This window comes from Pholcus phalangioides, unplaced genomic scaffold (assembly GCF_987345545.1).
Source record: "Pholcus phalangioides strain wild (caught in Gottingen) unplaced genomic scaffold, Ppha-v1.0 ptg000002l_1, whole genome shotgun sequence".
Classification (NCBI taxonomy): Eukaryota; Metazoa; Arthropoda; class Arachnida; order Araneae; family Pholcidae; genus Pholcus; species Pholcus phalangioides.
In genome coordinates, this window is record NW_028301595.1 from 17,648,231 (window position 1) to 17,676,183 (window position 27,953).

The 27,953-nt window shown below is 35.2% G+C and overlaps 1 protein-coding gene across 1 annotated transcript; it reads right to left on the reverse strand.

The window, feature by feature from the left end:
- Nucleotides 1-1,479: 1,479 nt before the first annotated feature.
- On the reverse strand, nt 1,480-27,630 carry Rae1 (ribonucleic acid export 1). The gene is made up of 10 exons (XM_089239408.1): nt 27,539-27,630; nt 22,877-23,071; nt 21,799-21,891; nt 18,967-19,053; nt 16,973-17,059; nt 16,780-16,851; nt 11,463-11,570; nt 10,724-10,900; nt 6,613-6,807; nt 1,480-1,772 (listed from the first exon to the last, which is right to left on the reverse strand). The coding sequence occupies exons 2-10, from the start codon at nt 23,054-23,056 to the stop codon at nt 1,686-1,688; spliced, it is 1,086 nt and encodes a 361-aa protein (XP_089095534.1). The 5' UTR covers nt 23,057-23,071; nt 27,539-27,630; the 3' UTR covers nt 1,480-1,685.
- Between the last annotated feature and the right edge of the window lie 323 nt (nt 27,631-27,953).

The window sequence follows — 27,953 nt, forward strand, 5'->3', positions numbered from 1 at the left end:
TTTTGATCCCCCCCCCATGGACAGCCTTTCTAAGAATTACATCATGGAATTTTACAAGTTTCTAATTATCAACAATTGTATTTTTTTTTAACTGAGTTGACATATAATAAATCCAAGGCAAATTAAATTCTGACATACAAAGGGAAAAAGTACTCATTTTTTTTATCAAAAGTCAATCATAAAACGTAGCTTCAGAACAAGGCTAGTTCTGAAGATAACTAACCTTTCTGATGTACATTATTTGATCATGTGTGTCAAAGTATCCAGGACATTTTGATGGATGTTTTAAGTTACCAACTATAGGTGGAGATAGACATGATAATGCCAATTCATAAATGTGCATATACCGGCTGTCATTGGCACTGGGCATCCATCCCGCTCCCATATCTCCACCCATGTTACCAGGTGAAATTCACCCATGCCTTTAAGATCTTGCATTTCCATCTTCCTTGGTTGCCTGCACAATTATTGTTGAATGATAAGTGTATAGCTGTAACTGTTCGCATAACCCCTGATTGAGCAGTGGAATGCTGTGAGAGTTAAGTGAATTTCAATGCCATTGTGACATGGTGCCTCCAGCATATATAGATAAGTGGTTCTCAATCAGAAGACATACTCTTATGGTCTTGGAATGCTCCAAGGGGGAGCCATGGCAGATGGTTAAGGGGCCACAGAACAGCTGTGAAAAAAATTTGGCGTTGAAGAAATAAAGTTTATTAGTAAAACGTGGTGGGAGAAAACGCTCGGCAAAACTTTCCGAATCCAGTCCACAGAATCATGGTCCCATCTGCAGGCCTCATATTCATCTACACCAGAATTAATTTTTTTCATCGCTTCACAACTTAAGGAAACCCACAGGATCAGCTGCTTTACTCATTTCTATCGCTCGTTCCAGATAGCAATATTACCCATAGTGGGAAACATTGATTTCCATGATGAGATTAGATACCATGATTTTCAGGAGCAAATTTGTTAATGTACTGCTTTCAGCTAAGTATGGAACATCCAGAACTACACTTTACTGGGAGCCGAAGATACTCAAAATGTCCTGCCTAAAACTGCATAGGAGGGAAGCTCATTTAACTCTAGCTCAGGGACCCCAAAACCAACAAAGTATTAAGAAAATTTAATTCATAAAAATTAACTGAAAAAAATCCAATAGTACAAGGGTTCTCAAACTTTTTCCCACCTGTGGTGCCCCTTACCCCTAATATTTATTAGCAGCTCCCCAGAGCAGTTTTAACACAAAGAATCTCTTCGAAAAACCTTTTTTAGGCCCCCACTGAGAAAGGTTGGTGGCGCACAGTTTGAGAACCCCTGCACCAGTACAATGGATCTCGCTCCTGGATGAAAATATAATTGGAAGAGGGGTCACTGGCAAAAAAGTTTTGGAAACACTGAAGCCTCAAGACAGTTTCAATCAAAAAAAATATAGAGCAGTCCATTCTTACACAAAGTAACTCTTCACAAGACAACCAGTTCCACTTTAAGAACTTTAATGTAAAAATATTCAAACTGTATCTGACTGACTTGAAAAATCATTTAAATATCAACACGTGGTCAGGACACAATGCCATTCAGTGAAAATAGTTCCAGCATCGTGATGTCACATAAAATGAAAGTTTTTGAGAACGAATAAGGTAGTTATGTACAAAACACAGTGACTGCAATACCATGAAGACACTTTATTTCTTATTTCGAGGTTTCAGCTCTTCAAAACAAGGATGCAAGAAAATGTAATTCTTCTTCTGATGATTATAATACTCATGGCCCTGCAATTAAAAAAATATATATTTTAAAAAACCATGTGTTTTTATAAGAAATGATAGCACACACAAAAAAAAAAAAACACTATGATACAGGGAATAGCAACCCAAAAGTAATAGTCTGATTGGCAGGCCTGTTGTAGTGTATGACTCCACTGCTAAATGTCTCTTCCAGACAACCTTCTGCATCAGTCTGCCAACCAGTGTTGTCAAGTCATGGTGCCATAATAAAATTCTCTGAAATATGTTCACCTATCTGACAATGTTTCTCAAACTGTACTTTGCCTGAGGCCGTGAAAGTGAGCTGGGTGATATTGATGTGTGCCAATTTGGTGCTTTGAAGCTGTTCTTTGTTAGACTATTCAGTGAAGCCACAGATTATTGTTGGCAAGGGAGCCAACATGGGACAATAGTTTGAAAACCACTGGTCTATGGGAACAGTTGTGCTACTTAAAACAGCTTATATGGAAGCTGATCTGGAAAAACACATTCACGAGTGGTTTGCCTGTTTCAGGAGAACCTTCGACCACCTGCAAAGGGAATAAAAACTTTCAGTTCACAAATTCTGGCACTCCAGCCATCACAGATACTATACTATTGAACTAGATATGCACCTCGTCCATATTCCTCAACGGAACTCCTCTGAATTGCTCTGAAGAACAAGTAAAAGTTGAACAAAAATAAAATTATTACATGGCACCATGACATCCCTCGCTAGACTGATGCAAAAGGTTCTCAGCAAGAGGTGTATAGCAGCAGAAGCACGTAGCATGGTGAAACCTGTGCAAGACAGGCAGATGGAAACTTGTCTTAAACAGAATCAAAATATAGTCTGTTCAATGATTAGTGCTTTTATTTGCACCTTTATAAAATGAATGGAATATTATTTCCATCTATGGATGTTCCGTTTCATACAGGCTTCACTGTATAATGACCCAACCAATCAGAGCACCATACTGATTACTTTTGTTCAGTATATGAAGCCTTTCATTAAGTTAATGACAGATCATTCGAATCAATCGTTCTGCCTGAAACTAGACGAGAAAAAAAAAACCACACCAGCACTAAAAATTAACCCTTAAATGTGTAGCTTTGCACATGTGCAAAGGGGCCTTTAGACATTCATTACCACAACTGGGTTGAAGATAAAAATTCAGAATCGTCCTTGCACATAAGCTGAAGTCATATTCATTCCATTTTATAATTTGAATTGGCTGATGGATGTCCTAATTAGTGACAACAACTCTTTGTTTATTGCAGAGCATGTGTGTGTGGCTGTGATTTCGCCGATTTGTTGAAATGTTTTGTTTGCATTTCTTTTTACCTTTTAGTTTGCAATCTAAATTTTTTTCTTACTGCAGTTTGAATTCAAAAAAGGTAGCTATACATTCGGAAAATAATGTCACTTCGATACATTTATTTTATATGAGATTTTTGAGGTTCTGTACATTCTCTTCAAGGCCCTGTACAAGCAGTGCCGTCTTAACGCATGGGCCCACCCGGGCGCCTCACAAAAATGAAATATGGTTGAAATTTCCAAGAATTCGCCACATAAGGGCCAATATATCGCCACGTACTGCTTCAGAAAAGTAATTTCGCCCGGGGGCCCATGATGCTCTTAAGACAGCCCTGCATACAAGCAGGGTACAATTGGAGAAATGGATTTTTTTTTAAAATTATTTTTCTAGCTTTCAATATGTCATAAAATGGGAAAAAATTGTCATCTTGGAAAAAAAAATTTGAGCATGATTGAGATAAAAGTTGATCAACACTGTTTTGGGGGAGGATGCTGTATTCACCACTGAAATTGTGTCTGCCTCGTACAGATGCTCTCTTGTTGCTCCTTGAAAATAGTAATCCGTAGAGCTTGGATTTTTACGACAAGTCATATTTTGGGTATTTTCGAGCTATTGGTCATATTTTAAGCATTTTTGAGCGATCTTAGGAATTTTCATGTGATAGGTAATTTTTTTTGGTCATTTTATAACCAAAAATTTTAACCACTTCCCACACAAGATGGCAATAAATTTGAATGATCTGTATTAGACGCATAGGCGATAAATGTGGTGGCCTGGTTCACATGTTGAAAAAAAGAAATAAAAAAGGGTGGAGGAAAAACAGTATAGGGAGTAGATGATTAACTAAGGAAGTATTAGTACAGTGCCTCTTGCCCTCACCTACAAACTTGTTTTGTAGGTTCTTACTTGTTCTTTTTCTTACTTTCATGTGCAGTATATAATAGAAGGATTGATTCTGAGAAAGACACATTATATGTGAGGTATGTGAAGAAGAAATGATACACAATGGTAAAATTACAAAGTCATATTTTCAAGTTTTTTAGGTCATAAAAATCCAAGCCTTTGTAATCAGAAATCAAATTAAATGCGGTTGTTTCTCATTTCCTGATAAAAAATTATTTAACTTTCACACACATGCTAGTAGCAACAAATCTGGCTGCTGTGGTGATCGAGTGGTCATAGAGACGGAGCATCACGGGGACCCGGGTTCGAGCCCCACAGTGGTGGTTGGCTGAAGTTGGTTTTCTGTGGTTCCCAACTTCGAGGTGCAAATGTGAGCAGATCTCTCCATTAAAAAGTCTTGCTGCAGAGAGCAACAGGCTTACAAACAGTACAAATATTCAATCATTACACTTCACTTCCGAAATATAGATGGTGGCACTGAAAAATCAGACACACCATTCGATACACACACTTGTACTTCTGGCACAACTCACTAGGTAGTAAATTGCCCATGGCGATAGAGCTGAGTTGTGCTCAGTTTGAAAGAAAGAAAGCAACCAATCTGAACGATGTGTAGTTGAAGTAACAGAAATAAAATCTCCGAAATAGGTGTTTGTGTTGACATTTAGGCAATAAAGGGAAAAATATTAGTGGAGCAGGTTTTCCCTATCACCTTTCCTATTTTTATATGATACTGTGTATATATATTTTTACCCTTCACATGATGGTAAGGAAGAAAGGAAAAAGTAAGCTGCTGAAAGTAAAACTGCTGAAGGGGGAAAAAAATTTATTTTGTTCATAGAATTACCAATAATAAGTCTTGATGAGGGAAAGCACACAGAGGGAGTTCAAATGAGGAGCTTATTTTTAATAGGGAAACATTTCCCCTCTTTTTTTAAAATACACTTTTGAAAGATTTCTGAATCCTTAAGGTGAGCTTTGTCGCATTATGCAACATGGTTTATTCAAACAAAAATTTTTAGTCAAAATTACAAAATAAAGTTCGTCGTTTCTACCAAAAGGGAATATATCCACCTCATTCACTCACTTCGGTATTTTTCATTCAAAAGAGAGCATAAAGCAGTTGTCCTATTGGTGTCTTTTGTCAAAAAGGCACATTTTTCATAAGGACTTTCACACAAAGTCACATTCTACAGTAGAATCTCATGATAATGGACATCCCATGGGGGTCAAAAATTTTGTTTGCTAACGAGGAGTGTCCATTAATAGATAGTAAAATACATCGAGTCCCATCGATGCAATTAAAAAGTGTCTGAAAAAAAACAGTGCATAAGTGTAGGTGCTTGGAAAGATGTTTTTCTCATATTTTGTGGTGTCAGATTTGACCCAGACAATTCTGACGTCATCAACGAAATCCCTCTCCCCTTGTTTGTTTTCTTCTCTGTACAAGTAGTTGACGCAATGCTTTTGGCTCAGAAGAAAGCAGTCTTTTTTAAATGTGCTAAAGAGAATTTGTATAGTTTGTATCATGTGTATTAAATGATATTTTATTTAAGTTCTTCCTTCGTGTTTAAAGACAACTGTGTTTGCTTCTTGGGTAGAGATGCACAGTTGAAATTTTAATGAATGAATGAACTCTTCATAACAAAGAATGTCCGTTATGTGAGGTTCCACTTACTTTCTTTCAAACGGAGCACAACTCACGTCTATCGCCACAGGCAACTTACTACCTAGTGAGTTGTGCCAGAAGTGTAAGTGTGTGTACCTAACAGTCTGAGTGCTTAACTAGTGTTGTGTATGATTTTTCAGTGCTATCATCCATATTTCAGAAGTGAAATGAGTGAAGTGTAATGACTGAATATTTGTACTGTTTGTAGGCCTGTTGCTCTCTGTGGGGAGGCTTTTTAACAGGGAGATCCGCTCACATTTGCGCCTTGAAGTTGAGAGAGAACCACAGAAAAGCATTTAGTCGACCACCACTGTGGGGACGGTGGGGCTTGAACCCAGGCCCCAGTGATGCGAGTCCATCAGTATGACCACTCGACCACCACAGCAGCTATGAGGTTCCACTGTAGAATGATTATGATTCTTATGTTAATGACAATAGACAAGGGCGTAGCGAGGGAGGGGATGGGGATTTGGGGGGTCTGGTCCCCCCCCTGAAATGTGAGAAAAACTGAAAAAAGGGGAAAAGATGGCCAAATCTATTGTTCTATCACTTTGGTCCCCCCCCCAAAGTTTTGTAGACTTAACCAGCTCCAATTTTGATCAAAAGGTAACACATTTCCACTAATTTTCTTTTAAAACAGAACATTTCCAAAATTTGAATGTAGATAACTCCCTTGAGTATTGATTACCAAACATAATATTTGAATATTCTTATACTGTTCCTCAATATGCTACCTGTTGGGCTATTTCCCACTTTTGTAAAGCAGTCCATTCCAGAGAAAAAAAAAGTTTACTGTAAATTTAGTAATTGTGGAAATTTTCCCTTTTGAAAATAAGCTCCTCAAAATGTATTTCTTCCATCCACTCTAGGTAGAGATATCTTACCCTTGTACTGTGTATGGGAAGAAGTTAAAATTTCCCTAATCCTTCCCTACACACTAATTTTTTGGAGCCAAAAAAAAAGGTTTTCTGCTTACCTTTGACCAATCATAGCTGACAGCATATGCAAATATTTCACCCCGTGCATTAAAACAGCACCTGGAAATGGCCTGTTCCATTTGGTCAGACATCTTGAGTTTGGTACGTGCATCCTTATCCCAGAAACTGAATCTTCCGTCAGAGCCGACTGTGGCGAGAGTTCCATGAATTGGATGGAATGCTATGTCGTTTACCTGCAAACAAGATCGATTAAAATCCCAATAAATAAAAGGCCAATGTATTTAATAGAATCTGAATTCTGCATAATTTTTATTCGAGTATGAAAGTCAGCAGGATTGGCACAGAGGTTTTTGACGAATGACAGTTTTTGACAGTTTAAACTGTCATGTCAAAAACCTCAAATATTGCTTTTCAATAAAAAAAATTTCCATTAGAGAAATATACACATTAATTGCATGTAATGTTTTAAGTGTCTGTGTTACACAAAGAATAAATACTTAATATGACTGTAAAGTAATTTTCTATTCTCTACAAAATTATTTCAGTCAATATATGTTTTTTTTTCCCTTATGAAATATACAATTTGAATAAAACACAGCACGATGAATGAAAAATTATGGAATGATTTGATATTCTTCAATTCAGGATGATTCTTCACCATTTAAAATTTCTTTAACTGCATATATACAGTATGTGTATAGATATAAACATCTGCTGTACTCTTTTTATAACAGACATTCAGAAAAGTTCTTTTACACCATAATATAATGTTGATTTCCGTTATTAAATTATCTAGATAATCACTAATACTTATAAAACGATACTCTTATGGTGCATAACATAATATATCTAGCAACCAAAATATAAAATTATAGGACTAAAATGTCCTTTAATTTGGCAGTGCTGGCTTGTATAGGATGTTTAAGAAACTCATGTAACTTGTTCTTAATGCAAAAAGATGAATAACCAAGTTTGACTATGATATGGTACATTTACTAGCGTTTATATAATGCAATGTTTTACCAATTGAAGCTGTGTCTAACAGTGCAGAAAAATGCTTTGGGTATCAAGTCCTGCCAGCTTTGCTTTGATTGAAAAAATATGCTTTAAAAACTATGGATTTATACAACCCAAACAAAGAAATTTTCAGGTGACAATAAATGAGCTAAATTAGTTGTATTAATAGATGCTGCAACGAGAATTTTTATACGGAATAAAATTTTGGGCAGATCAGAAGATTCAAAATATCAAAATAGATATTTTTATACTCAATAATTCAAAATATAAAACACTTTAATCTACATAAAAAAATTCACAGGGAATTTTTCTCTAATAGGGTTGTTAATAAATGGAATAGCTTACCCCCGGAGGTAGTAAATTGTAACACAATTGACACGTTTAAAAAGAAATACGATAAACATGTTGAGATAAATCGAGAAGTTATCCATACTTAGAATAAGACAACCATAAGTGTTCTTTATGGGCATTGTATAATATTTCATCACGTATGTATATATATATATTGTTTTTAATTGCATTTTTAATTCGGTTGCTGTATTTTTGAAATATATGACTTCAATATCTGTTATGGGCATCTTTTTTTCAGCCACCTCGTAGGGCATTTTGCCTGTTGTGGCGTTGTAATTGTATTTTTATTAAAAGTAAAAAACTGTTATTTAACATACCTATCATGTTAAAAAAAAACTATTTGACAACACTGACAAAATTTTTTTGACCTTTTCAATACTGAATTGGTTTCTAAGGTCAAAAATATAACCCTGATGTGTGTATCACACATATTTTGAATAAACAGCTCTATTTTGCTTAGCAAATTGAACACAGGTAATAAGTAATTTAGATAAAATGGACCATAAAATTATATTTTTTATATGTTCTAGACTCTTTTTATGCCGAAAAATTCAGAATTGCAAATTATAATTAATATTTTGTTTTAATTATTGTAATGGAAAAAACCAAGTTTCGCATCATAACCAGTTTTTGACGTCAAAAACCCAACCCTGAAAAGTCAGATTCCATATTTTTGACAAAAATTCTTTTTTTAAAAATTCATGTTGATCACCATGAATTTACAATAATTATTCCAAAAGCATTAATTTTTTCAAGAACTGATATTGGATAGAAAACTCTCAATATCAACAATCATCAGACCAAACCAGATTTTCACGCCCCCCCCCCCCCCCCAATATTTTGAATGTATAGGTGTTAATTTTGGAGAATGAGAATTAGGGAGACTTTAAATGTGGATCTAAATTCCATACAAAAACCATAGCTGCCAAGTCTGAAAATTTACTACAAGTATATCGCCCAAATTTCTACCGTGATTGCAAAGAATCACTAGTGAAGAAAAAATGCTATTCACAAAGAATTTACCCAGAAAAAGATTGTTTCTTTCGTTTTTAGTTTTTGAAATGATGTCACAAGCATGATGTAAATCATACATGCTCGACCCATGATCCCCAGGCCAAATGTGGCTCAGTCAAAGTCATCTGATGTGGAACAAGACTTCAAACATGATTTTGTAAAAAAAAAATCAAGTGACACACTTCCAGTCTATTAAAGTGACCTGTGGTGCAGTTTTATAATACCCGATTGTCCAGCAACACATTGCCAGATTACCTGAGTGACTGACACATTTGCAGATCACTTGAGCGAAATGCGGAACAGCCACGGCACATTTTCAGACCACTAAAATGACCAGCAGTGCAGTTCCACATCCCTTGAGCTACCCACGGCATATTTAGAGATCAACGTGGCACAGTTATGGTTCATAGCATTTTTACAGATCACTTAACGGACCACTACTGCACACCAACTCTCGTCATATTGCCATATAGCAATTTCTAACCAGTGGAGTTGGATGGGAAATGAAGGTGCCATCTATCGATAGTCACCCAAGGCTTGATAGGTAAAGAATTTATTTTTGATGTTCTTTCCCTGGATTTGAACGAGTGGATCTTGACGCCAACCTTCATGGTGGAAGACGAACATCTTACCAGTGCACCACCTCGGCATCCTCACTTAAGTGACCAGTGGCGCTATTCCAGATCACTTACTAAAGTGACCTGCAACACAATCTTCTAATCAACGAAGTGGCCTGCACACTCCTACAGGTAACTCGATGTAAATTGTCAACAGTGCGTCTCAGAAAAATATTTCATCTTCAGAGGGAAAAGACAAAATTCACCAAATAGCCAGCATCAATTCAGCCATTAAACACCAAAAATTGGTGAGATGACTGGTATATGCTTTGATCATATGTCCCATTAAGTCTATGTCCTACTTCAGGCCCAAGACGTTGTTGGCATGATTTGATTAGAAAATACTTTTGACAGGTAATTTAACTTGTTGGTTGGAGATGATCGGTGATTTGATGCTGATCGTGATGGCTTGCACTATGTCGTGTTTTTTCAGAGGAGAAAAATTCCTCCACAGTTTCACTTTTGTTAATAAAAAGTCCATATATTTTTAACCTTTAAATTGATTTTCGGAAGAAATTCGGATTTGCGAAGAAATCTCTCTCAATTTCTTTCTTCAAAATTGACAGATATGAAAAACTATACATGGACAAATTTAAAAGGGATTTTTAATTTTTTTAGAGTAAAACGATGCGGCATCGTTTTACTCTAGTCACCACCATTAGTGCTAAATCACCAAACAATAGGGTGAATTTACTTTCATATTATCACACTCAAATTAAAATCACGGGAACAAAAAAACACTACTGGACCAAAAACAGGACAGACTAAACAGGATGTATGCTCATCCAGGAACACCAGTCATCTCTGATTCAAATGCAGAGTGGTCAAATTGATGCTGGCTATTCGGTCAATTTTGTCTTTCCTTCACTAAAATGAAGCATTTCTTTGTGCAATAGTGCCATTTTAGTTTACATAGTAATTTCGGGGGGGGGGGGGGCAAAAGCAACAGACCCTTCCCCAAAATAATTCTTTTGAAACAATTCCCCCAAAATTACGATTTTTTTTTTCAATAACAGTTAAAAATTCGGGAGGTAAATAACAAATTTTTTAGGAGTCTTCGCAGCTATTTGAATGGATGAAATTTAGAAAAAGTCAATAGCATTGAAAAACACAAACATCTCATTAAAACTATTTTCAAAAACACACTCACAGCATATATATCTTGATATCCATTGGATGTACCATTAGAACGATGGCATTTGAAAGTGAAGTTGTCCTTAGGATTCTGTGGATTAACATACTGTATCGCAACCCTTCCTTCCACACTGCCTAGGGCAAAACCGCAAGGTGCGTTCTTCTTATCCAAGAAAATGGACACAGACCGGTGCTGGAAAAAATGATTAAAGATTGATGAGATACGTTAAAATACCCATATCTTCTTAAAAAAATTCTCTTTATGCTACCACCAATATTTCTTTAGAAATAAGCCTATTCAAGATTATTATGATGCAGAATTTTTCAATCAATTTTATCAAACAAATAAATAGCGAATCACAAGCACGCAACACCAAACTTTAAAATGATTTTTCTTGACATATGCAAGACCCAACACGAACGGGGATGTGCCTCTCAAACCTGAACAGACTTTTTGAGACCTGGGTGATTCCAGGTTAGAGAATCTTCTGGATTATGAATGTGCTTCTGTTTATTTCCCAAGTTTTCATATTTACAGCAGTAATATATAGTAAAAGCTCTCTTTTGCGGACACCAGTGGGACGAAAGAATTGTCCGTAAAAGAGGGGTGATCGTTAATAAGGGGTATAAAATGTATACTTTTATTATACAAGGGAAATTATTATTTGGTCGTAAAAAAGAGGGATGACTCATCTTTCTCCCTTCCGGTAGTAAAAGTAAAAGAAAAACTTATGCAAGACTTTTTCATTTAGTACCTGAAATTTCAATGGGGACTCTATTTTTTTGAATTCTTGAGGCTGTCCTTCAAGCTGATACACAATGATCCCTCTACCAGCTGTACCCACAACAGCCATAGGATACACCTAGAAAAGAAAAATTAAGAACACTATAACGACTGACACAAAATAGTAATAAATGAATTGATGCTTCACTCAATATACAGCGTATGCCCTCAGGGGTGGGGTACTTAATGTTTTTGATTACACACACTGTCACACAAAAATGACATTCATATCAATTTCTATACAATATAAATTTTAAAATCGAATCAATACTTTTTACAGTACAATAGACTCTGTCTCGGAAAACTATGTACCTCGAAGAAAATTATTTTTCATTGAATTCTGACTAAATCAATGCATTTTCACCTCCCCGCATCTCAAAGTAATTTTTTGAAAACCTCTCCCATCTCGAAAGATAAACCAAAATGACAGGAAAATAACAAAAGGAATTTCTTTTTTTCCTCCTCCGCTTAAATCTGGCTTTCTTCAGGAGGCGAAAGGAAGGAAATTCGTAACAATTTCTACTCATCATGATGACAAATGTAGTCACTCATAGGTATGTGAATTACAGAAAATATTGAAGGACACATATCATATATTGGAGGTCAACATTGAAGGGGCTGGGACACAGAGGTCAAGAATTACAATCTCACCCTATAGGCAAAAAATAATTCATATCCATTACAGATGGGACAAATATTCAGCCCTTTTGCCAAAACTTTGGTTCGGCCAAATAATGCTTAGCTATTCAGTCAAATATCTGTAAATCTAAGCACAACAAATCGATTTAAAAAAATTATATTAATTGGAATGTTTTCATAAATTCAAAAAAAATTCACTGGTTATATTTTATTGTGAGGTGTATATCTTCTTCTTGTGAAGAGAGTTTATGTCAGGGCGAATTCTGTGGTTTTTGGTCAGAATATGGTAACTCCAAAATCACATTTTTGAGATGTAAGCATTTTCATTGTCGTATAAAAATCAAAAATAAAGCATACACACAAATGCAAATATCATACATCAGCATGTTGTTTAGCTGTACGCACATATTTGTGCATTTATCTCACTTCTAATTAGTTATAATTAGCAAGATTTACTTTTAGATCAAAAAGAGATTTTTTGGAGATATAATGTTCTGACCAATCACCACAGAATTGCTAGGGTAAGGAAAACTTGAAATGAAAATAGAATCCTACAGCAATTTTTATTGGAATTGAAGGTGGAAGTGAGTATAAAATGCACAAGTTCACTAACTGAAAGATATACTTAGACAAGATACGTATTAAGCTACCAAAAAGAAGCAAAAGGGGCAAAGAATATATAGAGAGGAAAAATAAGAAAATAAGTCATAAATTTTATGTGATGCATTACTAGTATTTATAATGGTTGAAATTTTCTTGATAATATTTAAAATTGTAACAAGTGCTGAAAAAAAAATTGATTCTGTAAGCAATGTTAAAATACAATATATCATAGAATTTTATTGTCAGTATGATGGCAATAAAAATCTTTCAATTACTAGTTTTTTAATATTTATTTAAATAATAAATTGCATAATTAAAATACAATATCAATCACTTAAAAATTACCAATAATTTCATTTTCAATTAAAAACACCTATTTATAATTGTGATGAATTTTAAAAAAATTGATATTCTGTATTCGATTATTGAGTCAAATCACTATTCGTCCTACCCTTAATAGCCATATGTCACTCATAGACATGATCAGGGCTTGTCAAATCAAAAAAGAAATTTAAGTGACAGCCAAACTTCTAGGAGCCATTTGTTTTCAAGAACGGTAGAAATATTTTTTTGGGTTTTCCCAGGACTCTGAGATGTTCTACCATGTTGGTGGAAACAGTTAAGTAAGTTCCAAAAATTCCATGTTGCCTTCAAACTGCAATTTAGTCATCACAAATAAAAAATTTAAGGTGTCAATGTTTTTTTTGTCAAAATCCTGGTCATGACTAAATGCTGTTCATTTGTTAGTCTGTATCAAAAACAAATGGAAAAACATGCTTCAAATGGGATGGGGAGGGAAATTGAGATTTTCAAGTTTTCTAACATGAATTCAATCGCGAAAAAAAAAATTGCAGCTAAATTCAATTTTGAAGGGTATTGCAGGGAATTCCTGAAATTCAACGAATTTGAACAATAATCAGGAACAGAGAAACTATTTGGATACAAGAGAGAGTGACGAAAGCATAGAAAACTATTTATCCCGATATTGGTGGATGTGTCCAACAATGGTTCATGTCATGTAGATGAAAAAAATATTCAGGTCGTTTGAACCATGAATTGGAAAAATACTTCCACGATTTTGCAGAGGCAGTGCTTTTTAGTATGTAACTATAATATTGTTTTGGTTTTTTTAAAAAGAAATTTGAAATTTTGGTTATGTTTTCTTTTTACATGAAAACTATAGGGGAAGGTGGGGCACAGTGGACTGCTTTTGAAGTTATTTTTCCCCTCTGAAATTTATGAACCAATCTAAAAAAATCCTGAATATCCTTCTATTACATATATCTAGCCCCCCAAAGCAAAATGTTTTGCATTGTTCTGCAATGAGCCCTCGACTGACTGGAAATGTTCTGCAGTTTCCATAATAGTGTTTTCTACATTTTTCTTAAAATTCTTCCTGATTATTCTGCAATAGCACTGATTGTTCTGTGACATACGTCACAGACTTTAGCATATTCTGCTTTGGGGTATCTAGCCATGAATTTTCTTAAAGCATTAATCTCAATATCAATAGTATTTGTATGAAAAAATCTTTTGTAAACCAAAAAAATGGGTCCCACTGACCCAGACATGGGGCATAGTAGAATATGCTATAAAAATAGATATTTTCAACAAAAATACAGGTTTTAAGTGTAAATTGATGTACTAGAAATTAATGCTGTGTTAAATGAAATGAATTTTGGTTTGAATCATTCGAGAAAACTCAAAATCAGATGTAAATTATAGAAGGTTGAAGCTAAACAAGAGAACATTGGAATAAGTATGAGGAAAAAATCATTCTAAAATTATGTGACTTCCATTTGCATTTTTGTTCCTTAGTTTCAAGAGGGTTAAATAATCCTGGTTTATGTATGGGTAGATAGGAAGAATAATATTTTTGAATGTGCATTTTCAAATAAATTATTTAAATTACTAGTCATAATTTTCAACCTATCGCATGAGAAACTAATGATGGAACTACTTTTTAAAGACGAGAAAAAATGTTGTATTTTACAGGTCTTTGTTTTAAATTAGCAAATTGAGATAATGTTTAAAGTAGTAATTTAGTAGTTTTGACAATCAAAAACTATATTCTATTAAATACTAGTTTAAGGTTTAAGAGTGGTTTTAAAATTTCCGAATAACACGGTATTTAAAAATTTTATTATTGTATTGCGAACCTAATCTTGAAATAGCATTTATTTTACAATTTTTTTTAAACAATTTGCATTTTGTATCTGTTTGCCAGGTTTTAATAATTGAAATCATAAAAAGAGAATTTTTATGAATAAATTGATATACAGCTTAAGGGTAGTAGCATAACATACGGTCCACTGTGCCCAGTTTTTGAGTGGTCCACTGTGCCCAGTTTTTGAGTGGTCCACTGTACCTCATGTAGACTATCAGTAAGAAAAATTTTCAAGTATTTTTATTTGCTATCAATAGATGCATTTCAATTAGGTTTACAAGTAAGTGAGCATCATAGGCTTCACTTTTTCTTCCATTATTCCTGTCTTTGTTGCCAAGAAATCTCAAATATCGATGGAGCAATATTTTACTTTATGCAGCTAAAAACAGCAAACTTCTGCAAAATGGCTAAGATATGTTTTGACCACATACGTTTTTGGTTGTAAACCTTCATTACTTAATTGTCTAACATAAATGAAAATATCAAGCTCAAAAAATGAAAAATAAATAAATTTTGAAGGGGTTGTCCACTGTGCCTCATCTTCCCCTATTAAGATAATAATATTCACACTTAATAAAAGTATGCTTTTCAAACACCCGATCAATGGTCATCCCTCTTCTACGGAAATTTCCCCCCACCGGTATCAGCACGAGATATTTTACTGTATAAAAGGGATTTTTGTAAAACAATGAGGGGACTTTTCATTAATAAAATTAAAATTGTAGGGATTTTTTCCCCTTGCAAAAATTTAACATTGTGCAAGCTATCGTCTATCAGTACCAAGTCACCAACTAAATAGTAGATTGATTTATATGTAATTTTTTTTGTGATTCAAGTAATGGTGACAATTTATATTATGCTTTTGATGTAATTTTGGGGATTAAAAATGGAAGTAACAGTCTTTTTTTCAGATAAATTCTTTCGGAATTTATGAATTTTTTACAATCACGGTTGAAATTCGGGAGATAAGAATTTTTTGGGAGTCTGAGAGATGGGGTAGAAATTTTGGGGGGACTTGGCAGATATAATATAGGATACTCGTTACATGAAATCATTTGGGACTTATCCTACCAGTCGTTGTAATGGAAATGGTTACTATATATATATATGTGGAGTGGGTTGTTATAATGAGCGTCGACTGCAGCATCAAATGGGGAATTCTTACAGAAAAAGTACGCAAAGTTATGAAAGCTTTACACAAAGCCCACAACATAGAACGCAAAAAAAAAAGTTTAACAATGTCTCGCATATTTTAAATCAGGGATTCTTAACCTATAGGTGACAGACTTTCGAGATGGCTGTATAAACTTACTTGCAGCTAAGTATTCTTTAGCTATGGATCATGATTGAAACTTGATTCGCAATGTCTTTCCAAAATGAATCATACAAATCTACTATCAGCCAGAGATTCTTGAGCTATGGATCACGATTGAAATTTTATTCGCAATGGCTTCTGAAAAATGGGCCGTACAAACACTCTTACAGCCGAGTATTCTTGAGCTATATCACGACAAAAATTTTATTTCAAAATGGGTCGTTTTAATCTACTTACAGCCAGGAATTCTTCAGCATTAAGTCACGACCCAAACTTGATTCGAAGGGGCTTCCGAGATGGGTTGTAAAAATGCATAAATAACTAGGGATTCTTGAGCTATAAGCACAACTTGGATGTGATCCAAAGGAGCTTACTAGATGGGCCATTCGAATCCACCTACAGCTTGTTATAAATGTACTTATTGCGTTGTTACTGATTTCATTCATTTCAAAAAACAAACAGTTCCATGGGTCGTGAAGCTGATTCTGATTTTGTTGATTTTGGGTTGCATGAGAAAGATTAAGAACTCTGTTTTAAGTAAAGAATATTATAATATATACTTACAACATCAGCACAGTAACATCTCTCTGGTAAGCTTAGTGTCAACATAGGACTCGGAGTTCTGGTATCCCAAAACTATGGAAAAGAAAATAGTAAACTATTCTTAAAAGCTCAGTTCTAATGTGAAAAGAATGTTATCACAGAGGACAAAAATCCCATGAAAGTGCCAGTTTTAGCATACACAATACAAGCTTACTTTCAATGTTTTGTCCCAGCTGCCAGTCATAACGCAGCAATAGTTCGATGCTTTGATCCAATGCACTGTTTTTATAGGAGCATCATGCTACAGAAGAAAAAAGTAAGTTAAAAATACAGTTGATATTCTTTATAATGACCATGTATTATTTGCAACTATTCCATTATAACAGCCAGTATGGATAAGGCTCAAATGCGGGGTGACAAAAGAATAAGTGTTTACAAATTTTCTAACGCTCTGACTGGTGAAAATGTAGTTAATTTTCTTATGTGTTGTCATAATGTTAAAGAACATATTCTTAAGTACAATTTGTGATTTCAATACATTTTTTGCACATTTTACTTTTTGTGATGAAAAATGCCAAATAACAGTGTCACAATCACTGCATCATATCAGAAGGGCAAAAGAAATTTTGGCAATGCAAAATATCTAGCCATTACCCGGTCACTTGTCTCAAGGGCAATTAAGTGGTTTAAGGAGCCAGGTCATGAAAGTGACCATCCAGGTTGAAGGAGAAAAAGCACTGTCAACAAAACTAAAAAATTCCACATCATCAAAAAAAGTGTCTTTTGGAATGCCAGAGTCTCAATGAGAAAGATTGTGCGTGAAACTGGCAATAACTGAGAATCTGTACGTTTCATAATTACCGCCACATCGAGCCACTGGTAACCGATGGAAGAGTATTTATTTCACAGATGAAAAGGTCTTCACAATTAAGCACACAATCATCAAAACGATAGACACTGGTCTTCAGATATTGCAGGACCATCAGCAATTGTTTAATGATATCAAAACCTCCCAATCTGTTATGATTTGAAATGAAGTTTGTTCCAATTAAGAGACATCTCTCGTTTTTGTGGAAAAAAAGGGGTTAAAATCAATTAACATGTTTACAAGAAAGATATTTTACAAGCTGTTGTGTTTCCATGGTGTCATAAGCATTTTTTGGAAAATACATTTGGACATTCGAACAAGATTTAGAATTAGCGCACAGAGAAAAAGGTATCCGGCAATGGTGCAAGGCCTATTTTCTTGATTTCATCAATCACATCTGCTGAATGGCCACTATATTCATCCTGATCTCAATACGATGCAATCCATTTCGAAGAATAGGGCTTGTGCTAAAAGCTAGTAAAGTTTGGCATCGCTGAGTCAGGAATGGGGGGTAAATTAACTTTCTAATGAAGAGGTGCGGCACGAAGCTCAAAATTTTACAAAGCGTTTGAAGCTTTTTACCTCAGCCAAAAGCAGTTACTTCAAATTCAAGTTAATATGACTGTTAACAAATGAATATGTTTGTGTTACGAATTGTCAATTTGTTGTAATCAGAATTAATAAAAAGATTACCTGGAAAAAATGTTGTATACAGTTATTTTTTGTCACCTTGCATTTTCCCGTGTTATTTTTCATGGGAATTTTCCCATGAAAAATAAAATTCTCTCCACTAAACAATTTAATTTGTTATTTTGCCACACAGTTTCCCATTTTACTTCTCAACTGAATTATCTTGAAACAGTATTCTTCAACCTTTTCACAACTGCGGAAAAGGTAGTGAAAAAGTAGTTGAAAAATTTCCTGGAGACAGGCTGAAATCTGAAAGATAATTTGCAGATGGCAAACATGAATAAAAAGTATAGTGGAACATCCCGATAAGAGAAACTATGGGACAGAAATTTTTGTTGGCCAATGGGGAGTGTCCATTAATATTCAGCAAAATACATGGCCCTTTTCAATAGACTTCAAAGATGTCCGTTAACGGTAGGTGCATAATTATGGAGTTTAGTTATGGAGATTCAACTGTAGAACTACGATGGTGGACTGGCAAAAAGAAATAATTTGCAGACCAGCGAAAACAGATAGGCTACATGACAGGAATAGATGCCAAACCTGCTGATGGAAGGCAGACGTAAAAAACCAACATAGATACAGTATAAAATTTGTAAAATTGAATCTAAAATTATGTAGTGGCTACATGAATTTAGAAGCATTCTCACCTGAGCGACCGGAATCGCTTGATTGCTGTTCAAATCCCACATTTTAACAGTTTTATCACAGGATGCTGAAAACACTTTGGTACCATCCTATGTAAAAAAATAAATATTACAATACAAATACATTTTCACATGAAAAAAAAATTCAATACAGTGAGACTTTAATGTGATAATATTCTGCGGAATTGTTGCAGAGGGATTATCATTATATCAAGAGGCAGCAGTTTAACATTAGAGTACAGACATTTCCACACAAGATTTGGAAAATTATCGTTTTAGAAGGATTTATTGCTGTATCTAGTATCGTTGTATAGTGAGGTCTCACTGTAGCTATATTATTTTCATCAAATTTTCAATGCATTAAAGTGAACTTCACAAGCACCAAAATCAATAAATTTGCCCCTAACCGTGAACCAAGGGTGCTTAACCTTTAGGAAAATGTGGGCCACTTTATTGGTTTGAAAGCATGTTGTGGAAAACTAAAATGGATCTGGAAATGTATTATGGGCAGCTTAAGTATTGTGAAAACTGCTCCACGGGTCACATAAGTCATGTGCAAATATGCCATGGGTCACTTAAGTCATGTGGAACTGTACCACACGTCACTTAAGTGATCTGTAGATGTACTGCGAGTCAATCAAGGGAGATATGGAACTGTGCCACACATCACTTATCTGAAAATATACAGCAAGTCATTTGATTGATTTGGAAATGTGCCAAAGACCAATTAACTTATCTATAAATGTACTACAGGCAGCTTACATGCCCCAGTGATCTGTAAAAATGTCACGATTTCCTTAAATGATCTGGCAGTGGGCAGCTTGAGTGATCTAAAACACTGCCATATTACATCCCTTAATTAAGTGTAAATGTGCCTGCTTAGTTCATTTCTACAAAATTAGGTTTGAGATTGTGGGCCACATCAGTTGACCCTGATGGTCAAATTTGGCCTACAGACCATGGGTCAAGCATATGTGCTGTAAACAAAAGAGCAATCAGCACTAGTAAATAGTAAAATTATTGTTATTATCTGCTTGTGCTATAGTTTTTCTTTCACTTACGAAATTCGGAAGCAAAATCATGGTCAAAGGCACAGATTCAGAAATTCAATTCACGGATTTAGAATCAAATAAATGAGCCGCATTCACTTCCAATATGAAAAACACACAGCAGCATTTTTGAAACACAAAACATGTCTAACTATGTCACAATTAATGCTATATCACTGTTTGTAAATCACGATAAAATTTTTATGTGATTGCTGGTCGGAAGAGTAGGGCAGCACCTCCGTGGACTGTTTGTTGGAAAGGGCACTGCCGGCTAGGGTTGAGGGAACTTTGGTTAACGAGCTTAATTTATTCCGCCAATATGCTCGTTATTCGAATCAAACCTTTTCGTAGGAAATAATGGAAACTTGGATGATTCGTTCCACAATATGCACTCACATGAAAATGACTGATAAAAACGTCATTCATCAATAATGCAACACAATAACAATCGAATAAATAATACAATAAAATATTTAAACAACAATAATGCCATAAACATATAATACGATAATGCTTACAAATTAATTTACTCTAAACAACCACAGAGAGGAAGACTATCGGTCAGGACAGCTTACGCACTGCACTCTGCACTCACCATCTGTAAACTTATTCTTTTTGTTTGACTTTAAAAAACAAGAACTCTATCCTATCTATAACACTTGATTTTGCCTTTTTTTTTGGAAATGGGAAATTGCATTATCATTGGACAGATTTATTGCTCGCACTGCTACAACTTTATTTCAGGTGATTCTTTTCCACAGCGTTTTGCCCAGATTCTTATGTTCTGCTCACCTCTTAATCTCATTTGAAGTGACAGACTCCTCATTTGTATCTTCGTCTTCCTCAGACTAGATCCCATGCATAAGCTCTTGCACCAATGGAGATCCATCAGTTCATCTGGGGATATGACCAGGTTCCTCCACTAGTTGTTGAATGTCTATCTCATGCACTTCCAGTCCCGTAGTCTTGCTCAATGAGACAAGAAAAAATAATTCAAAAATGGTGGCCCTAGTTCATGAGCTATCCCTGAAGTCATGTACAATAATGCAATCAGCCCAGTTTCTTCCAAGAATTAAAAAAAAATGCAAGTGCACATATGCGTGGTTAAAATGCTACATCTAGTTTTGTATCATAAACAGTCACATTTGTAAGGGTGTTCATTTTTCAAGTTAGGCACGTTGACAGAAGACTGTAGAGAAGAATATTACTCGTAACTTCACAGTACGTGTGTGGACGAAAGCGAAAAACCATCAGCTCAGTTGTGATAACGTGAAAATAAATGAACAAAGTGTAAAAATTTTGTTCGTAATGCAAATAACACAGCTCATTAATCAAATCAAAATTTTTATCAAAGTTTTTGCTCGTTATGCAAATTGCTCGTTAACTGAACTGCTCATTTACGGAAGTTCCACTGTACAGCCATGCGTCACCACTGGGGGCTGAATAAAAATGACTTCACAAGCATGGTGAATTAATAACCAATAATTCCAACTCATTAGTTATATTACTTTCCGAACACCAACTCCGGTCATACTGCCATATGACAATTTCAAACCAGTGAAGTTGGGTGGGAAATGAAGGTGCCATCTATCGGTGGTTGCCCCAGGCTCAGTAAGTAAATAACTTGCTTCCAATGTTCTTCCCGCGGATTTGAATCCGATCATTAATTATAATGGCAAAAGGACCTATAAAAAGTGATGTTATAAAGAGCTCTTACTGTACACAGAAAATATAACCATTATTTTTTTGACACTAATACTATGTAATGTAATGATGTAATACTTACATCACTCCAAGCAACATCTAAAATTGATCCTTGATGAGTCTGTTGAGCCTTTGGGACAGTCTGTCCAGTATTTTGAACTTCCCAACATCGAACCTAAATAAAACATTTGAAACAATGATTTTGGTTATAAAATTCTTCTCTTAAATCTTATATATATATATATATACATATATATAGCCCCCCACATGCCAGAAGCAAAAATGTGTAAATTTTCTTTTTTATTCAGCTGGTTCCCGACCTTTTTGCTAAGTTTTGAATGAAATGCGAATGTGTATCACTATTGAAATGTGTTACAAAATATTTTAGGAAAATAACTTCCATAGAGTAACACACAAGGGTAGATTACTCTATAGAATTATTTTCTCGTGATCTTTTTTGCCAAGGACAATGCACATTCATGCTCCTGGCAGGGGGGTGGGAGGGATATAAAATAACTGACATCACGCCAATTCAGAGTGACATTGAAATGCATAGTGATTGGACAGGGACACATCACGATACTTAAAATCCCCAATGAAGAGTTCAGGAATCTGAACTAGAAACAAAAAAAATAAGAAGTAAGGCAAGTGGGGAGTAATATGGTCATGCTCAGCTTCAACCAATTTTTGCTGAAATGTGTCTGATAAATTCTGAAAAACAGACAATTAAAAAAAATATTTTAAGAATTGTTAAAAGAAAAAAACTATCCACAGTATATCTTCAATGAAAAACATGAAAAAATTATTTTTTCAAAGAGTCTACCTCTTGGCCATATTCCCAACAGGTGAAGGTAATATGGCCAATGAAGTACCCAGCATACATATCTCAACAAATCAACAGGCATTTTTTTACAAGAACTTGTTAATTCAAATGTTATTCAACTGAGCAAACTTTTGATCAAAAATTAATTACAGAAATGCACTTCGATCAGGAAATAAATTTTATTATCTATTCATCTTTTGGATGCCACTCTCAGGGGCAGAGCCACCCAAACAAACTTTGCAAATGGGGGGGGGGGGCGTGAAGGTCACTTTTGAAACTAAAATTTTACCCAATTGATATTTAAAGCATCGGAAAAAAAAAAAAAAAAAAATAATACCTGGTTATCCCAGCTCCCAGCAATAAGAAAATTTTGTGGCAATGACGGTGGGCTGAAAGCTAAGCTGCTGATAGAGTCATCCGGTGGCGAAACCACTTCAAAGTCTTTCATAGGATTCTGAGTTCCTGTACCACCAAACATCGGAGATCCAAAGCTAGTTCCTGTCCCAAATAAAGTCATCTTTGGCACTTGACTCTGCATAATAAAAAAAAATGTGTGATTGAGACTCTAAAATTGGATCAATGAAAAAAACAACCAATTATAGCATTTCCGCGCATTAGCCAGCAAAAATTAGGGAACCACCAGCTTTTGTTGGAGTCTGGTGCATTTCCGGCATGACGGGGGGGGGGGGGGGAAGTAAGGTTCAATAGGCCTAAGGATCGCACGATACATTCAGAAGATCAATATGAATATAATAAATATTGAATAAATACACAAATTAGAATAAACTAATGCAGTCAACGCCGGTTATTAGAATCATGGATAATACAGGGCTCCTACTTAAAAACTAGAAAAAGTAGGATGGGGGAGGACATCCCCTTAGGCAACATAATCGTAGCATAATAAAAAAAATAGTAAAAAATTTATTATTTTTTGAAAAATTTTAAATTTATTATTTTCATAGTACTATTTGAGTAAGCCTATCCTGTAAGATTGACTCGAGCCAAAGCAAAATGACACAAATGACTTGGTTAAAAAAACAATTTTTGAAGCCAAAACGGTGCATTAGCAACTACAGATAATTATTTTCTGTCTCTTCTCACAATATATATTATTATTTTTTGGAGTCAACTCTTCGATAATGCACACAGCAAATTATGAAAATATGCAAGTTTTTTACGAAAAATGCTCCTTCGAGACCACTTTAAAAAACACAGTGCAAAATGTGTAAATTACAAGGTCCAATGTAAATAAGTGAAGGTGAACCAGGTGGTTTCACTGCGTTGTCCATATTTTTTTTTTAAAAGGATTTGTTTAAATTTTAGTGTTCAATGCCAGTGTAAACGTTTTTGACAATTTTAGTGTTCAATAACAATGTAATAATTTTTGACGAATGAAGCACTTTCATTTCTAGCTCTTTACTGAGCATTGTGAATATTGTTCACGCATCTGCATGCCTTAAAAATACGGAAGACAATTGAATGCTGTTCGGTATCATCAGTCACGAAACCTAGAATAGGCCTACGTATCAAACTGCTTTGTTATGCAAACTGTTGTTTCACCTACTACACAAAATGTACCATCATTTTGAATGATGAATGTTAGTTGCCATCCAAGCCATGAAGTAGTAAATACAAAATTACTTTTTTTCAACCAGGCAGAAGTTTTTAACCACTACTCTGCTTGTTGAACCCTCAAACTAAGCAAATGAAAAAATTAACAAACCACCAAATGGTCCCCATAAACTCTCTCCCCCCCCCACACACACACAAATAACTTTATAAAGGATACAATTTCTGCTTTGGCAGAATCATTAATTGAAATACAGCCTACTACATTTGTATTATTTGGCATTAAATTGATGATTCACTCAATTAAAATTAGTTACACAAATTTTTTGATAGGTTTTGGTAGGAAAAAGTAGGACAAAAACTAGAAAGTAAGACATTTTACCGAAAAGTAGGAGCGCTGGTAATGTTATAATTCAGGTGTTGTTATCACTTTCACAAAGACTGAAACTGAACAAAATCATAACATCGCAAATTTTTTTTTTTTTGTTATTGGGACTTCCAATAATGTTCTCAATTTTGTTTTTCCATCAAAAGTATATTTTTGAGCATTCTGAAGTTAAGGTTTACCTAAACTCCCCCCCCCCCCCCCCACCAGTAATTTATTGCTATCGGACTGCAAGACTATGTTAGAAGGCTAGGTGTTCTCTTCCCCCCTCTTGTTGACAAACATTTACTCTTACTTAATATCATAATCAGTCCATGATGCTTTAGTCTGGTTGGTGTCCGCCTGACCTTTTCATCCTGTTTAGTGTAATACATATACAGGGTGCGAAATTAAGTTCTTAGACACCCTTTAGCTTTCGAACTATTGATTATAGAAGCTTACTTTCAATCGGAAAAAGTATCCAAATAGCATGTCCATCTCAGACGAGTCATTCATTTCATTAGGGGCCATATATGTATTGATATAAAATTCAACTATTTTAATAATCTGCCTCGAATTTTTTGAATTTGAATAGCTTGGTGAATAGTGTTTAATTGGAATCTATGTTATGTATGAGTTTTAAGTATGGACGTTTTAAGTGCCAAGGTATCACAATCTACTCAGGTGGGAAAAAGAAATGTTTCCCAAGATTGCAACTTTGAACGCTGAATTGATTTTACATTTCGTTAAAAAAACCTTAGCACTTTCAATATCTTCTGATCAAATTTAAAAAGCAAATTAGATTCTCTCTCTCCTCTCTCAGACACTTATCTTCTGATTCTCTATTCATACTTTGGTTTCCCGGGTAAAATGATTTGATTTTCCTTCCCTAATGGTCCACCATTTTGATCTGTCGCCATTTAACTGCCACATATTTTAACGCCTGAATATGGGAGCTATGTCAGATTTGTGTTGGAGAAACTTAACAGTGTGCTTATGTGTACCCAGAATTTGGCATGTTTTGTGTTCAGTGGGTGGCGCCATCTATCTCGCGCCGTAACTAGATACTTTCTCGAACATGAGAGTGAATTTGGTGCTCCCTTCTAGTCCAAAGCCCAGGACACTAGACCCGCCTGTCCCTCCCCTCCCAGCTGCGGCCCTGTATCTATCCTCCAAACTGGTAATGCATGCATTTGAAGTAGTTTAATGTACGCATATTTGTGTTGTAGGTCTGTGTGATTGTTGTGGCAACCAGAAGTTTTTCCAAAGGAATAGCCAACTGAAAATTTGAAATCTTTAGAAAATCAAATTTTTTGCCGATTACCATTGCACAATTGCAAGTTCCAAACCTGGATTTTCACCAAAAACAAAATTTGATTTTGGGGAGGTTTATTTTGGGAGGTTTATTGGGGAGCCTCTTTCCCCCCCCCCCCCCCCCCCAGGAAATCAAAAATTAGAAATATTTTTGTAGAGAATTAAAATATTGGAATAAAATAATTTTTTATATTATCTGTGAAGAATAAGATCCTGGTGCCCCTCCAAAAGCCGATTATGCGTACACACCCGTGATTTTTATGATGCGAAATGGTGACTACCACATAGCAGCTAGATAACAAAACTGTGCATATTCAAGGTCAAGTTTTTACAGAGATTCAGTTTTTTTCCACGATATCAGGAAAGTTTTACAATTTGAACAGACGTTCCAATCCTTTACGATAAAAAAAAAGTGAGTATTTTGCAATATTGTAGGAACAAGATGAATTTACGATGTATAGACGCAGTCTTTGAATATCAGCAGATAGCCCCGAAAGTACCGTAATGCCCCAAAGCAGAATGTTTAGCACTGTTCTGCGACGAGCCCTCAGCTGACTGGAAATGTTCTGCAGTAAAAATCCCCATACATGTAATAATGTTTTTTTTTACACTTTTTCTTAAAATTCTTTCAAATTGTTCTGCAGTAGCGTTAATTGTTTTGGCACATTGTGCTTTAGTAAGTGGCCAGTAATGTCCCGTATGTAACCGGAAGGGAGAAAATCCGCAGGGGAATAAAAAAATCTGAAATTTGAAACTTCTGTACACAGCCTTTCATTCAAAGAGAAAAGCGACTAGATATTCCTCATCTTATTTTTCAACAACCCGCATGTATATCAATACAGTAGTGCACAAAGTGGTAAAACCAGTTTTTCAAGGTCGTGCGATCACGATACATAGTGAAAAGGAAAAGTTGGGGAGGTTTTTCTTCTTAGAAGTAGGAAAGAATGAGTCTCAGAGGACGGATGTACAAAATTTTTATGCATCCTTTTCCAAAATTCCGGGTATTTGACACGTTATGACGCGTCACAGGGAGCGTTATAAGAGAGATGCCATTGACGCGTTATAACACATCAATGCCATCTCTGCCATATGGGTTATTACGAAACATAACATTACTATGCCGTGAAGAACGAAAAACGCAGGTGAGTGGTAAATAAAAAGCTTTTTTATTTCCCTACATTCTGCATTGGGTTGCAACGCAAGGTCTTAGCACCAACTTGGCACCAAATAAGAGTAACTAAACTCAGCAGTTTCCACCCACCTTAATTAATACTGATGCTACTCGCAACAACCGGCATCGTCGAAACCAGGGGTGCTCGATCCCCATACAATATTTTGTAGAACAAGTCTGAGCACCCTCAGAATTAATGCACAAATGAGAATTTCTTGAATGAAGCTCAAGTTCAGCACCCCCACAGAGAGAGCAGTAGCAAGAATTTTTGTGTGAGAAGGGCAAGCATAATTTTCCCAACTGTGAAGGAGAGGGGTGCAAAGGGTTGCCCTCTTTGCCTTCCCCCCCCCTCCCCCCAAGTTTCGACCCTGCCCATAGGTCTAAAACACTTCAAGCATCCATTATTGCAACATAGTTTTCAAACACCTTTCATACGCATTTGTCTCAAACATAACTAACAAATGTTGTATAAATATTTAAATGAACTGCATGCTATTGAAAGGAAAGTATTTATAGTACTATTCACGAAATGATGGGAATGGGAGATACGATAAAAATAACTAAATATTTCTACATTTTACCGTTAATATTAGGTATGAGAAAACACAGCACGTCCAATCGGCATTCCTGCAATCAGATCAGTACGACTTTGACCGAACTGTTTGGTGACAGGACACACACAAAACAAAAAACAAGATTCCACTTTTGAAAAAAAAAAACAAAAACCGTGAGACACAGGCTGACCATATTTCTTTGAGAGAAGTACGGGAAATTACGGAACATAGCCAATTGTTGCCAAGAACAACGCCAAAAGTGTACAAAGTTGCCAAATCTTGCTGGAATTACGGAAAAATTGCGATGGCGGGAAACGAAGCGTTATTGCAAATTGCAGTGGATTAAAATGAATTCCACGAAATAAAACGTTCAACAAGACAAATGTGGGAAATAAATGTTCTTATTTATAGTTGTAATTATCCTAATATAATTTATGAGACA

Coding starts and splice junctions, on each gene's coding strand:
- Rae1 (XM_089239408.1), bottom strand. CDS start 23,056: ATGACTTTATTTGGGACAGGAACTAGCTTTGGATCTCCGATGTTTGGT. Junction 16,852..16,972: donor GCTGGGACAAAACATTGAAA/GTAAGCTTGTAT, acceptor TCTTTTCCATAG/TTTTGGGATACCAGAACTCC. Junction 10,901..11,462: donor AGTCCCCATTGAAATTTCAG/GTACTAAATGAA, acceptor CATTTTTTCCAG/CACCGGTCTGTGTCCATTTT.